Raw genomic sequence first — 15306 nt, 5'->3', positions numbered from 1 at the left:
TGAATCCCCTTTGCTAATTAATTGAACTGACAGTAAATTACAGCGCTGCAGCCAACACTGTGCTTCTGAATGGCTGCATGTTAAATCTAAGCAGAAACTACTGGACAAGGCTTTGGCCGCAGTCAAAGCCTTGCAGCAAGAAAGGTTTACCGTTTTAGGCCTCCAGTGATTCAGTTCTACTTTCTAGGACCAAAGTAAAAACTCTGTTTATTAGTTACAGCCATAGCAGACAGAACTCTTAATGGTGGGAATTATATTTGTTCCACTGAACATTCTGTCAGGACGCACTGCAAATGATTGGGGACTCAGTAATATCTACAAACTCTTTCTAGATGGAGAGGATATGACAGCATTTGGTTTCAAGATTTTGGTTTTTCAAAATGATGGTTTTTCAAGGTAAGATGAAACTTTATTGATGCCTGTGGGGAAATAAGGTTGTTCCAGAAGCAAATATTAATCGGATACAGCAGAAATACAATATAAAGAATACAATATAAATAGACTGTAAAAAAGCAATAAAAAACAGTAGAAATAATAACAGTGGGAAGTATAGGAATGAGTATGATTTATTGACATCTATGGATTCAATTAAATTCATAAAATGTGAATATATAATAAGACAAAATATGAATATAAATGTATTTATTGTATTTAAATGTATTTAAAAATAAATATATATTAGGTAAAATACATTTACATTATATTTCTGTATATTTTGTCTTTATTATTTATTTACCTATTAATTTCTGTATTTAATATAGCCTAATATAATATGCTAAAAATATGGTAATATAACAATGACATATGATACAGTATCTATATACAAATATTTATAAACAATTTTTGAGTTGCATTTTACTAGAAATATATTCAACTAATAAACACACAAATACATAAATATTTAACTTTATTTATAGGAATATTGATATACATGTAAAAATGTATCATAAAGGTAATAAATCAGAATATAATATGATGCAAAAGTATCATGAAAATATTGCTGGCTATGGAACTCTCTACGAACCAGTAATACCTTAAAATAACCTTACATGTTCATTAATTTACATGAATTCACCCCTTAATTCATGCAAAATCCCCTTAAAATTAATTAAGGGAGTTATTAATGGAGGAGACCCCATCGAAGGTGCAGCACCAACCCACGTCCTTAAACACCCCCTTAATCTTGACTCCTTACTTTCTAATTTAATGAGAGAGGAACTTTTCTATTAATTTCCACTTAATAACCCTGTAAACCAAATCATTTAATTTCTAGTCTCTGTGAATCAACCCATGAATAAATCCCTTATAAACCCATGACACTAACCTTACTTTTTTAAAGCTATGTTATTTTTAATGGATAATTCATGTTTCTGTAATGGAGAAATTAAGGACATTTCAGGGATAAAATTAAGGGGTTTGGTTTCGTAGTGCATAGCGACATCTAGTGGAGAAAATCAACGTTACACCGAGAGAACCGTGGGCCTCCTCTGCTCTCACTTCCTCGTCATGTAGTTTGACAGGACGGACGAGTTGTGCGTCAGTGTTTTGTCGGTCTGAAAGTCATGAAGGACGGTACCGGAGCAGGAAAACAAGCGGTCATATCCCGTCAAGAACTTTATGAGGATTATGTCGGTCATTATAGTCAGATGTGGAGCGCGGAACCGCGGCCATGCGGCGATGCTCGGCTGGGGATAAAGGCAGCCCGGTTCCTCCAGGGGGAAGCGGAGCCGAGGGAGACGTTTACAACTTTCCCCTTCTACCAGGCGGTGATGGAGGGGCGCGAGGCGGCGGGGCTGACCAGAGACTGGAGGAAACACCTGGCCGCTTTCATCAAAGCCACCGAGCTCCTGGAAACGTTCTGTGTCAATCTGTTCCTGCAACCCTGGAAGAAGGAAATAAAGACCCTGAAGGTGGGACATCGGGAGATATCTTTCTTTCTTTCTCTCTCCCTGACTTCCTCCTTCGCCTCCCCTCTCTCTCTCCCTCCCTCGTGGCCAGGTCATTTATTACTACCAATCCTTATGTCTGCAATTTGAAAGATGTCTGCTGCTCTAGGTCAAAGTTCAAAAAAGCTCCTTTCTCTGCTTTAAGGTCGTGCCGGGAAACATTTTGTGAGAATATTGATAATGTTAACTTAATGTTAACAAATGGGACACAAATATAATGACAAAATACCATTATTCATAATTGGTGGCCAAATTGCCTGTAGATTGCCATCAGAATGCAATAATGGATTTCTTTTGCTATCATTCCAGTCAACACAGTATAATATACAGCCTGTGTACCATAACGCATACAAGCATATTAGCATAAAATGCAATATATACAGCATGAAGTGAGTAAATGTTAGTATTTTGACAGGCAGATGGCTTCAAATAGTTAATAACTTGTAAATGCGTGTTTTCCAGAGTCAGTTTTACTTCCCATGCCAGCAATCATTTTGTAAACACCATAAAGCCTGTAATGGCTTTATGGTTTTATCAGCCATGTCAGTTTCTGTTTCTTGGCAGGAAGCTGTGGTAGAAAGAGAAAACACCTGCTTTAACAAGAAGCTATAATAAGACATTTACTCATTCAGAGAAAGGAGTAAAGGAGAATATTTCAGAAACAATCACGATTCCTCAAAAACAACTATTTGTTATGATGGCTCTTATGGCGAACATGCATTTTCATCATTTTAAAATGCATTATCAGAGCTTGATTGCAGGGTTGTGAAACGTTTTCAGTTAGTTTTTAAAAAAGGGAAAATTAGGTAACACACTACACTAAGTGCTCATTAACTAATGTTAACTAATGCATTTACTAACGTGAATTAAACATGAATAACAACATTAACAAAGATTAGTTAATATTAACTGCACACAAACAACCGCATTAACTAATGTTGTTATACATGTTTGTTAATGTTAACTAATGTGTTTACTAACATGAATTAAGCATGAACAGTGACATTAACAAAGATGAGTTCATATTAAATGCACAATAAACACATATTCTGTGTAACTGTTATATTTCTACAGTAACAGTAACATCTCCAGTTGGTGGGAACTCGCTAAAACTTGTGGGTAGTGTAGTATTTCTCAAGGAACTCAGGAATATAACATGATTTCTTAACAATGAAGTAGCAATTGGATTGATGGCATCTGCAGGAATATACAGTATATAGTTGTATTACAATCTTAGGTAAGTCTACCTTACACCATTAAAACATGGGAAATAGGAAATTTACTTCCAGATCCTGATGTTTTAGCTCTATCGCTATTCCATTTTCACTCCCAACTCATAGTTGAAGGCACCAAGATCATGCAAAAGACATATTTATTGAAATATCAGTGAAATTGATTTCTCCATCTCTCTTTGTGTCTCTGTCAGACGTTTACAGGTCCATTTGTTTACCATCTCCTGCCGGTTTTAACCGCTTCCACCATCCAGTCAGTCCTGGCCTCTATCGGCTACCTGCCCCATACAGACACTCAACACAGGTAGGAAACAAGGGGAATAAGAATAAGAATACAGACAGCTTCAGCCACATGGTCCATTCTCACAGGTAGGGCATTTCCAGGGTTCCACAACACACTTCAACCTTCCGCACTTTCTACATTCTACACAATGTACGAAGCCAGGAACTGAAACCTCTCTGTCATGTGAGCATGAGCAAAGAGTCCTCAAATGTCTTCTGGGCAAAGCAGTTCAAGAAAATGGAGTTTTGTTTTTTAAATTGTCTCCATCTTTGGTGCTCAGCGCTCATTGCTGTGGTGTTTCTGCACTTCACTTCCCACAGATCACCTGTCAATCAAACACTGTGGGCGGTACTGTGATGTCTTTTTCGTTGGATTTTCTGTTGACGCCGTTTGAGTTTCTGTAGGTGGCGCTCTTTTCTTTGTCTGTTCAGCCATGGTGGCTATCGCTGCTACCCAGTTCTTCTTCTATTGATTCCAAACAAACCGGAAAGGTAAAACGCATCACTTCCTGTGTTCCAGAGGATTTTTGCCGGGAAAGACCTACCACACACCGGGTGTTCAGAACAGCAAATGTAAAAACTTTCATGAACTGGATATAGGTTGAATCACTACTGTGTTGTAAGTGATGGAGAGTAGCAAAACACACACATACACTGTACATATATATATGAAAATGTCACAGATTTTTGTGCCGTTTATTAAGTCCACTAGCCAGATACCATCTGATATAGTAATGCAGTCATACGAGCTTCCCCCACATTTACTTCACTTGCTGTCAAAGCATTAGAAAGCCTCATTTGTCATCTCCAGTTGCTGGGTGTCCACTGTTTCTGCCTCAAGAAAGTGCTGAACCTATAGCCACTGTATCTGTCATATGAAGGAGTCTGTGTTTGTGTCCAGGAGGTATACGCAAATAGACAAATTTGTCCAGTTGTCTTAAAAAGATCTTGGCTGAGAAACATCTATTCTGTTTTATATTTATGTATAGTTCTTGTCCAAGTTTATCGGCCAGTTCGGTCTCAGGGTAAGCCTCATGTAACCTGTTCTGTTCTGTTCTGTTCTAGGTCTATCAGCCAGTACAGACTCAGTGAGGATGCTAGCCCAGACAAAGCCATGATGGTGGGCTTTGAGCTGCTGCTGGCCAGGGTGGAATGTCGCCACCTGCTGGAGCTCCTGGAGGATCAACCAGGACCACAGGTAATCCCAGAGATCAGTGGCCTCCAACCACAGAATTTGAATGGATAGAACGTTCTTTCCCATTCAAATCAACGCTCCTGGATGGTTGGAGCGGCGGCCATTTTTACGTGTACCGTTCCATAATATGAAACCTCCTTGGTACCGTTGGGCTAGCTTCCGTATATACTGACTTACGGCAAGTCGCAGAGGTGAGAGGTTTTGCAGCGAGGACCAAGCAGTGGTAAGTCATCACATTTTATTAGTCTTGTAACATTACAAAGCTAACCCACTGACGCTGTGTGGCAGACATTGTCACCATAGAAACTAACCATAGACGCCTTTCTTTGGTGTACTAGCCAAAATACCACAGGAATCAGCGGAAAGACTGTTCTATCCATTCAAGTTCTGTGCCTCCAACCATGTGCCATAGAGAGCCAAACGCTACAGCAGCTGATTTCACTGATTAGTTGCTCCTTTCTGAGTGAAGGGCTGCGGTCGAATAGTCTTTTTTGCTTAGGAAGGTTCCTAACTGAGTGAAATGACCCGGAAGTACCTAAGTGGCAGCCATGATAAGAGCTGTTCGAATTCTCTAAATGCTAAGGAAAGGTGCTTCAATGCTTCCTTACTTAGCTCCTTTAGCATAGGATACACTGGACCATCCTTTACGAAAGGAAAGGAGATAATGCCGTCCCACAATTCTTTGCGGCAGCAACGACGCACCATTCGGCCGTTCACGAAAACAAACGATCATGACCGACAAGGGACGCAGATCATCATGCAAGTTACCGTTGCTTATTAAGCATGTTCCATCTTATGCCATAACTTGCTGATATGCTTATATGTTTTGAACTGTCAACAATATGTTAAACCCATAGAGGCGAACTATGAACTTTACGCTCCTGTCGTAAAATGATCAAAGTGAATTTAACGTTGTAGCGTAACCTATGCTCAGTTTGCATTAGTTATTTCTTCATTTTGAGCGTTGTTGTATTGCCAGCCTTTAGCAATATCATTAATTAATTTTACTTCAGTCACAGATGCTGAAACCCTTGCCTTAATAAAGGCCTGTATCAGCCATAACAACTTCAAAGCACAATCAAGTCAACATTTCAGGGTGTTTACTGAGTTGTGTGGTGGTTCTTAAGCTATTATATGCATAGGCTTATATGGGGCGAAGTATCTAAGATACGCTTTTAGTAGTCCATATTCGGAACATTGTAGTTTCACCACGGCAGACCACGTCATTAACATCCGCCGTCGCATAATTACGTAGCCTAGTGTAAGTGCAGTCGGATTCTCTTAGCACCGCGGTTGTCTTTTCCTAAGTCCTTATGAATTCTCCTTCACATCTTTCCTTGACCTCATGACGTTTTCCAACGAGGTCAAGGAAAAGTGGTTAGGAATAGGAGTTAGGATGTATTTTTTTGACTATTCGACCGCAGCCAAGGTGTGTTAAACAGTGAAATCAGCTGCTGCAGTGTTTGGTTGGAATTAAAACCTGCGGACTCTTGCGTATGGAAATCCACAATCACTAGGATCAGAGATAATCCCCTATTCCAGCGATTTTCAATCCTGGTCCTCGGGACCCAGAGCACTGCTGGTTTTCTATCCTACTAGGTAGTTAATTGCAGGTAATTGCATTCACCTGGCATTCCAGGTGTGAAATAGTCCCTGATTAGATGGCAACTACCAGGGCTGCGGTCGAATAGTCTTTTTTGCTTAGGAAGGTTCCTAACTGAGTGAAATGACCCGGAAGTACCTAAGTGGCAGCCATGATAAGAGCTGTTCGAATTCTCTACATGCTAAGGAAAGGTGCTTCAATGCTTCCTTACTTAGCTCCTTTAGCATAGGATACACTGGACCATCCTTTACGAAAGGAAAGGAGATAATGCCGTCCCACAATTCTTTGCGGCAGCAACGACGCACCATTCGGCCATTCACAAAAACAAACGATCATGACCGACAAGGGACGCAGATCATCAAGCAAGTTACCGTTGCTTATTAAGCATGTTCCATCTTATGCCATAACTTGCTAATATGCTTATATGTTTTGAACTGTCAACAATATGTTAAACCCATAGAGGCGAACTATGAACGTTACGCTGCTATTGTAAAATGATCAAAGTGAAGTTAACATTGTAGCATAACCTATGCTCAGTTTGCATTAATTATTTCTTCATTCTGAGCGTTGTTGTATTGCCAGCCTTTAGGAATATCATTAATTAATTTTACTTCAGCCACAGATGCTGAAACCCTTGCCTTAATAAAGGCCTGTATCAGCCATAACAACTTCAAAGCACAATCAAGTCAACATTTCAAGGTGTTTACTGAGTTGTGTGGTGGTTCTTAAGCTATTATATGCATAGGCTTGTAATCAGATCATAATCAGCATATTAACCATAACACAGAAGTCTGTCTTTCAAGAAAAAGGGATATGAGACGTTTTTAGCCAGATGATGTTTTTAATTCAACATGTTTGAAACTTAAGAATGATGATATGTACAGTAGTAGATTTGTAGGCCTAACAAGTTATGCCTATCTTGCATGAATTTAACAATAATTTTCATACAATCATACTAATTGGGATTCATGTCGATAAATATGAGTGGACAGGAGGCTGAGCGTGAGCAACCATTCTCAATGTGACAACCCCTAACCCGTTTCACTTTTGTGACTGGTAGCCTATATTCCTTTTTTATTTCAATTCCAACCATGGTGATGAAGCAATATTTTTCACCGGGTTGTCCACGTTTATATAGCCTGCATGAAACAACACGGTAAGAACGCACGGGGCAAAGTATCTAAGATGCGCTTTTAGTAGTCCATCTCCGGAACATTGTAGTTTCACACGGCAGACCCACGTCATTAACATCCGCCGTCGCATAATTACGTAGCCTAGTGTAAGTGCAGTCGGATTCTCTTAGCACCGCGGTTGTCTTTTCCTAAGTCCTTATGAATTCTCCTTCACATCTTTCCTTGACCTCATGACGTTTTCCAACAAGGTCAAGGAAAAGTGGTTAGGAATAGGAGTTAGGACGTATTTTTTTGACTATTCGACCGCAGCCCAGGGCTCTGGGACCCCCCTAGAAGACTAATAGACCGACTGACCTATGGATATGCACTGGACATTATAGGGTGTCTATCTGGTGTCTCCCTGCCTTCCACCCACTGCATGCTGGGATAGGCTCCAGATGACCCCCGTGGCTCTGAAAAGGATGGGTAGAGAAAATGAATGAATGGAGGTCATAGGACAGGGTCATAGTCGGGGTCACAGCCATTCAGTCTCATTTTAACTGGCTTCCATGTGACTGTTGTAATCTTGCACTGCAGGAGTGGATGGAGATTCTCCAGAGGAGGGCGGGGCATCACCAAGCGGAAGAACCTGCCGCAAGAATGACAGCAGGGCAAGAGGTGGAGGTGGAGGAGGAGGAGGTGAGGAAGGAGGAGGAGGAGAGGAAAGAGGAAGGGGAGCTGTCCAGAAGTCTGGCTGACCACGGGGTGAAGGAGGAGGAGAAGAAGGAAGAGGAGAGGAAAGAGGAGGAGGAGGAGAAGAAGAAGGAGGAGTTGGGAGCGAAGCAGTGGGATCAGAGCTCACAGGTCTGTACAGCATTGTGTCATTTCTGACTTCCTAGTAGGAAAACTGTAATGGAACGGCCCCTCAAGTCGGAATTCCAAGTAGGAACTTCGGACAAGATTTCTCAACCCCGAGGTTTCTGAGATAAATTTACCACATCAACATGGCGGCATACACTGTAGAGCATTACTTTTAACATATTTAGAATTTTCCAAATACCCTGAAGTTTGATTTTCAGCACAGCATGAAGTTATATCTATCAAAACACCTGTGTGTTAAATGATCTTCTTCTAAATTTCTAAATCTTCTAAATTTGAAATGTAAAGTTGCAGTTACAGTTGCTAATGTTCTATGCTAACTGGCTTGTTAATGTTTCCCCTATGCTAACTAGCTAGCTGCTAAATATAACTGACATAACATTAGTTAGCAGTAATTCAATATTATCATTTACCATCTTTCAATACAATCATATCATGATGAAATAAATGATATATTAATAATAAATGAGTTATTGTGATATACAGTTCTGTTAATAATAAAAAGCAAATAGTAATTAAAAGCTCTCACAAAATGTGATCTGAAACAAATTAGAGTTTTATCTTATTATTATTTGCTCACTAGCGCAAAGTAGTCAAAAACTCATCCTTAAGAGAAAACTGAAAAACCTTAACAGATTTTTTAAAATGATGCTATTGTTAATTTGATTCAGTAAATAAACGGCTGAATACAGTCCCGATCTTTCATCCTGTCGTTTTGATATCCAGAGGAAGCAATCACAGAGCAAACTTCAGAGAGATGTTTATATTGTGATCCCATATGAGATGCTTCAGTGAAAAAGTATCTCAGTACAGAAACTATGGTTCTTTTCTATTTTTACAGGTACCTCTGTCCTTGGAGGCCAGGCCTGCAGTCAAACCCCAGCCCAAGCCTCGGCGTTGCCACATCCTCACCGAGGACACATCCATCTTGGAAATGCAGACGAACTACCCTGACCTGGCCATCAGGGGGCGCCCTCTGCTACAGGACAAAACACAAAGAGCAAGTAGCAGCAGAAACAGTATCTCTGCTCATAGTGTCACCACTAATAATGATGCTACTGACAGCAAAGCTGGTAGCCTAGCGAACAGTGATTATAGCAAAAGTACCAAAGCTGCCACTGCAGCTGTTGGTAGTAAAAGTGATCGCAGCAAAGCTGGTGACATATTTGGTGGTGAAGGTAGAAGCAGCAGCAGTAGTAACAGTAGCAGCAGTAGTGTGTGTAGTGACAGTAAAAGTATTAGTGGCACTACTACCCGAGGAAGCAGCACTCACAGCAGCAGCAGTAGCAGTGACGGAAGCAGAGCTGATGACGATCTCAGTGGCCCTCAGGCGATCTCCATGCACATCACCCTGAGAGCCGGAACCAGACCGGACCAGACCCCGAAGCCTGGAGAGCCTCAGCCCACGGCGGAGCCTCCTGCCCGGACAGACCGCCAGGCTGCAGCAGGTAAAATGAGGACTCTCCCTCAAGCAGTTGGACCCCATATTTTCAACTAATATGATCTAATAATTGGATACCACACCTAACAGTCTGAGCGCAGTGCACTATGAAACCAAACCCCTTCATTTTATCCCTGAAATGTCCTTAACTTCTCATTACATAAACATTAATTATCCATTAAAAATGACAAAGCTTTAAAAAGGGATTTATTCATGGGTTGATTTGTGGAGACACTAGAAATTAAGGGTTTTTTCATGCCGTTTATGCATGGTTTACAGGGTTATTAATGACTTATTAATGGGAAGTTCCTGACTCCCTGAATTTTACATTAAATTAGAAAGTAAGGAGTCACAAATTAAGGGGTGTTTAAGGGGGATTTTGATGGGGTCTCCTCCATTAATAACTCCCTTAATTAATTTAAGGGGATTTTGCATGAATTAAGGGGTGAATTAATGTAAATGTAAGGTTATTTTAAGGGATTACTGGTTCGTAGAGGTGGCCATACTATGACTTCATGAAAGTGGGTTAAAGCATAACTCTATCCATTTTTGTCTTGAAATTCCAATGGGTGGGAAGTTTTTCTTTCTAGTAGAGATGCATTGTGTGTTGTTTTCATGTGTTGACATACAGTATTTGTGTAATATAGCGCAAAAACTTTGGTTGCATGCTGCGCCGCAATCTAAATGTGAAACCATCTTCATTGTCACAGGCCTGCAAAACATCGCACTGGCCAAAGTGGAGCCTCCCTCTCTGAGCTGCATGGAAGAAGAGCAGGAGCTCAAAGAGCTAGCGGAGAGGATGGGCCAGCTCCATGTGCAGGAGGCACGAGAGGACAGGAGGAGAAAAGAAGAGGAAAAAACAAGATGCGAGGAGAGCAAGAATAAAGAGAAGAGGAGGAAAAAAGAGAGGGAGCCAAAGGAGGAAGAAGAGCAGAAGCAGCCCATACTGTGTCACCCGTCGCCGCTGACCGACTGCAACATACCGGACTGTCAGAGCTGTGCGGGAGGAGCCGGCACGGAGAGACGGGAAGCCGAGAGGAGAAGCGAAAAAGACGGGGAGAGGGCAGAAAGAGGAGGAGAGGATGAGCACTTGGCACAGAGCTACGTTATAGTGGAGCGCCACAAGAAATAACATGCTGGTTCAGGATGCAGTTTGCAAGATTTTGAATCGACAGCGTGGTCATGAATCGAGGGATAAATGAAGATGAACCCAATGAACTGGATTATAAAAGTTGAACTTCCGATAACACGTTTTAAGAGAACCGAGAACATCGCCATTTTACTATCTACGACAATTAGGCATTGGGAATTACAGTGTTCTTAGTTAAAATTGGTTAAAATTACAATTGCATTGTACTGCATTTCTTTACCCAATAGAATTGTCCGTTACATAATGATATGAGCAGTTTGTGTTGTTTCCCACTGTTGTATTCCTTCCATCTGAACATAGATGGAGACATTTTTTCAGTTGTCATCAAGATTTTTTATTTTATTTACCAAGTTTTTTACTTCTTTTTTTTCAATGGAGGAATTGAACTGATGGTTATTCTGTTGTGAGACCTGAAAACCTTTAATTTTCTGTCTTATGGTGACAAGAGCAACTCACTGGGAAACTTCTCATTTTTAACAACTCACTCACACTTCATTCGTTCATTCATTCATTCATTCTCGGTTAGCCTATCTGCCTCTAGTGGCTGTTGGGAGGCATTGCACAGTCTACAGACACTGAACCAGGATCGGGGGCGGGGGGGGGGGGGGGCTGTTTTAAAAAATATGCTGGTGAATTATGTCAGTCATGATTGTGTAACTCATAACTGAAAGGTGTATCGGTGTATTTTGACCAAAGATGAAGTTGAATTAACTGGACTGGAAAATGATCACCAGTAACACCATAAATCCTTTCTAAAGTGATCACTCATGAATGTATTGATCTTGCAGTGCAGGGTCATGTAGAATTATATAATCAATCTTTGCCTTGAATCCGTCTCTCAGGTAATAATGTGTTACTACGGTATGTTTTCTTTGTGCAGAGTCTTTCTGTGCACGACTGTGCTTGTGCTTCTGTGCGTATAATGCCTTACAATGTGAATTCTACATGTCAGTAATGCTGCTTTCACTCTTTTGACTCCTAGGCTCAGGGAATGAAATTAATGGGTTGTATGTATAAAAAGAGAGGCATTCATCTGAGACTTGTTTGCCTCTCAAAGCAAAAATCTACCCTAAAACAGATTCCTCTCCTCCTATATTAGACAGTTCAATCGCGAACTTTGTGAGCGTTATCTTTCTCCACAAGCCAGAATCCAGAGAACTAAGGCGATAAAACCTTGACCTACTCCATAAGAAATTAATATGAAACGGACTTTGTGAATGTTTATTTAAACCCGTACAATCACCCTGGATACTGTCAATGTGTACAAAGCCGCTCTTCCATTCACATCCAATAAATCTATATCAGAAGTGTGTCTTATGCCAGTTGCACACCAGATATGATTTCACGAGGCAAGCGTTTCACCTCCACTCTTGTGCGAACAAGTAACCAAGTGCACATGGCATTATGGGATAGGTAGCGATGCGAACCAGGCCAGCGGTGTGACGATCCTATTATGCAAAAGCACGGTGGTCATGGCATGAGAACCAATCACATGCAGGCAAAAATCCAGTTTTGAAATTCTCCCACTCGTGACATTTTTGGAAGATGGAAGCGAGAATTAGCCTATTACAGTTGTGACAAAATTTCCTGATGACCCACCTCTGTCAGTTTATGAAGATCTTTGTATTTTAGGGTAGATATATGTACTAGTAGTGATGATCACCAGTGGTTCTAGGTCAGTCTGCTCTTACAAATGTCTACTGGCATAACATTATTCATAACATTACTCATTTGCAAATGTTTGATTTTCCACCCTACTGCTGCTGAACCGTCAGTTATATTAAACCACATGCTGTGCTACATCTTCTGTCGAGTCCCTTCATTTTAAAACTGAGATTAAAGACCACACCCAAATAATAGTTTAGTGACTTTATTCAACTAATATAAAATGACATGAATAAACATGATTTTTTTTTTCTAAAACATACCTTATATTAAGTTACTAAAACATATCAAACCATTGGTAGACTATCATTTTAACTCTACTAAAAAGAAGTGTAACTCAAGCCTGGCTCTGAACATCAGAAGCAAAGATAACCCAGATAACGCAAATAGACTACAGGATATACTATTATGAAATACAATATTAAATATAATTATGTAATAACTGCTGTATAACAATTAATTATCAGGTGTGACTGCTTAACTAATGTTCATGCTGAATTTGACAAATCACTCAAAACATCAAGAAAAAAGCTTTCCTACAGTTATCTGGAGGTGTCAAGTAATCTGCTTCTAGAACTGCAAGCCAGCGGTCCAATAAGCAATTAGAAATGAATGAGTAAGCCCAGGCTAGACGTGTTTGGCCCTGAAATAGGCATGATCACTTTGGTCAAGACCCTTACAGTAACAATACAATACAGTAAATACAGTACTGTGAAATCAAAGTAAACTGAAAGAAAATATTGATGACTTATTTGATTTTCCGCATTTTTGCACGTTTTTCACATTGAGTTTGATCAGATCTTTTTGTGGATGTAATAGTTTAAAGGTCCCATATTCAACACTTTCAAGTGTTTTATGCCTTGAGGTCCATTCAAAGCTGTGTGTGTGTGGTGTCATGTACCAAAAACACTCAGTCCATTTTGACACGTTCATTTTCCAGCATCTCTCTGAGCCTTACCAAGAACAGGCTGTTTCTGTTGCTGTGTCTTTAAGGCTCATTAATATTAACGACCCCTCTGTTCTGATTGGCTAACCGTTTCAAGAGTGAAATGTGAGACACCACAGGCAGCTAATGGCAGCTACAGGTAGGGAAAACTCTCCGGTTATAAACAATGACAACTGCTCAACCACTTTGAAAAAAAAGACTTTGTTAGTCTATTATTTCTTACAAAAATGATAATGAGCGAACCTTTGTGACGCCACAAAGTTACGGAAGTCCAAACTGCTCGTTTAGAGGCTCGCTTTTCTAATATGGATTGTGTGGATTTAGATGGCGACCGTGCGTTTTGATACTTTCACCATGTTTAGATAGCACAGCCAACTCCTTTATAATCACAGAGCCAAAGGGAGTCCTGTTTTACACCATACGGGACCTTTAAAGAGGGAGTATGAGAGAAAAATGTTTGGTGTTTCTCTTTGCTTGGTGTGCACCAAGCAGGCCTGATTTCGTTTGCGCAGGGAAGAGCACTATATCATCAAAATGACCAAATCAGAATGCTATGCGGTTAGTGAATACACTAACCGTGTGCTATGAGTGGAAAGCTTTGTTGCACCTGCCATGGTCACGCATAATGTGAATTATATGTACATCTGATTATTTTGCCCACATAATATTTATGTGTAGGCAAGGCCATGCAAATACAGATTGTGCCCAATTCACTAACACTTCACAACACCAATTCCTTATTACTGTAGCGCATAAAAGATCTTTTGAAAGGGGAGTTTGTCCATTCAGAAAGACTGCTATCATCACTGCATCATCACCAGGAAGTCACACAGCAAGGGACAGGGTTTTCATCCTAGACTCTAGAATCTATCTCCGATCAGAGAATGCTGCATTGTTTGATCACATTGAATGCCAAACAAATAATAGAAGCACAAAACTCTGGCATATTTTTTTCCCTCACACTCGCTCTATAAATGACTACGACACATAAACAGATCTGACCAAGTTGATGCTAAAAAACGTGCAAAAATGCAGAAAATCAAAAAGGGATGGAAGAGATTATCAGACACCAAACAAAATGGAGGAGAAGATTCCTGTGTGTCAGATAACAACCAGAGTGTCATTTTGCACTGCCCACTGAAAGCAATGAATCTTGCTAGCCACAAGCTGTGTTGTTAACTGAAGGACAAATAACTTTCCCTTTAATGTGACCGGTGCTCAATGAAGAACAATAAGACCAAAATATCTTTCCTGTCAGACAGTGGTCCCATGTGAATCACAACGATCTGTATTGACCTGTACTTTCACAGCAAGAGAAAATCTGAGTTTAACCGTATATGACCCTAAAAGATAAGCTTTGAGTGCATTAAACAAAATGCACAAACAAAAAACATAAATAAATAAAAATAAAAGGAAAAGTGACCACAAACCTGAAACTGCAAACCATGTAGAGTAAATCACAGAAAACTTGAAGTTTACAGTATGAACCGTTAAATAATGAATTAATAAATAGCTCTAAGTACACGGTGTAACATGGTTGGCTTAAGAGAGTCTTTTAAAGGTCCAGTGCAATGAGAATTGCATCTCTCAATTTTATGGTATAATTTAACAAAGGACCTGTTAATGTTAAGTTACCCAAATTAATATAACCGTCAACATTGTGGAAATTTGACAAATGCCCTTTGAATCAAACCGATTTAGCATTCCATCTACTTCCTGGTGTAAATGATGTCACCTACACCCAGGTTTTAATGAATGCTCCGATTGGTCGACAGTATGCATAGTTAATGAGGTGTCCCATAGTCTGTCATCATTGCACTGGATCTTTAAGGTCTTTTGAGAACCTTTTTAAGTG

At 40.1% G+C, this 15306-nt stretch overlaps 1 protein-coding gene across 1 annotated transcript; it reads left to right on the top strand.

Annotated features, from left to right (window-relative positions):
• The first annotated feature begins 1517 nt into the window (after positions 1–1517).
• On the top strand, positions 1518–11426 carry LOC139921243 (uncharacterized). Its single transcript, XM_078288861.1, has 6 exons — positions 1518–1910; positions 3373–3482; positions 4526–4658; positions 7968–8234; positions 9091–9697; positions 10401–11426. Exons 1-6 carry the CDS (start codon positions 1563–1565, stop codon positions 10820–10822), a joined length of 1887 nt encoding a protein of 628 aa, XP_078144987.1. The 5' UTR covers positions 1518–1562; the 3' UTR covers positions 10823–11426.
• The last annotated feature ends 3880 nt before the right edge of the window (positions 11427–15306 follow it).

Source organism: Centroberyx gerrardi, chromosome 15 (assembly GCF_048128805.1).
Source record: "Centroberyx gerrardi isolate f3 chromosome 15, fCenGer3.hap1.cur.20231027, whole genome shotgun sequence".
NCBI classification, from domain to species: domain Eukaryota; kingdom Metazoa; phylum Chordata; class Actinopteri; order Beryciformes; family Berycidae; genus Centroberyx; species Centroberyx gerrardi.
This window is presented reverse-complemented; position numbering and strand designations above follow the sequence as displayed.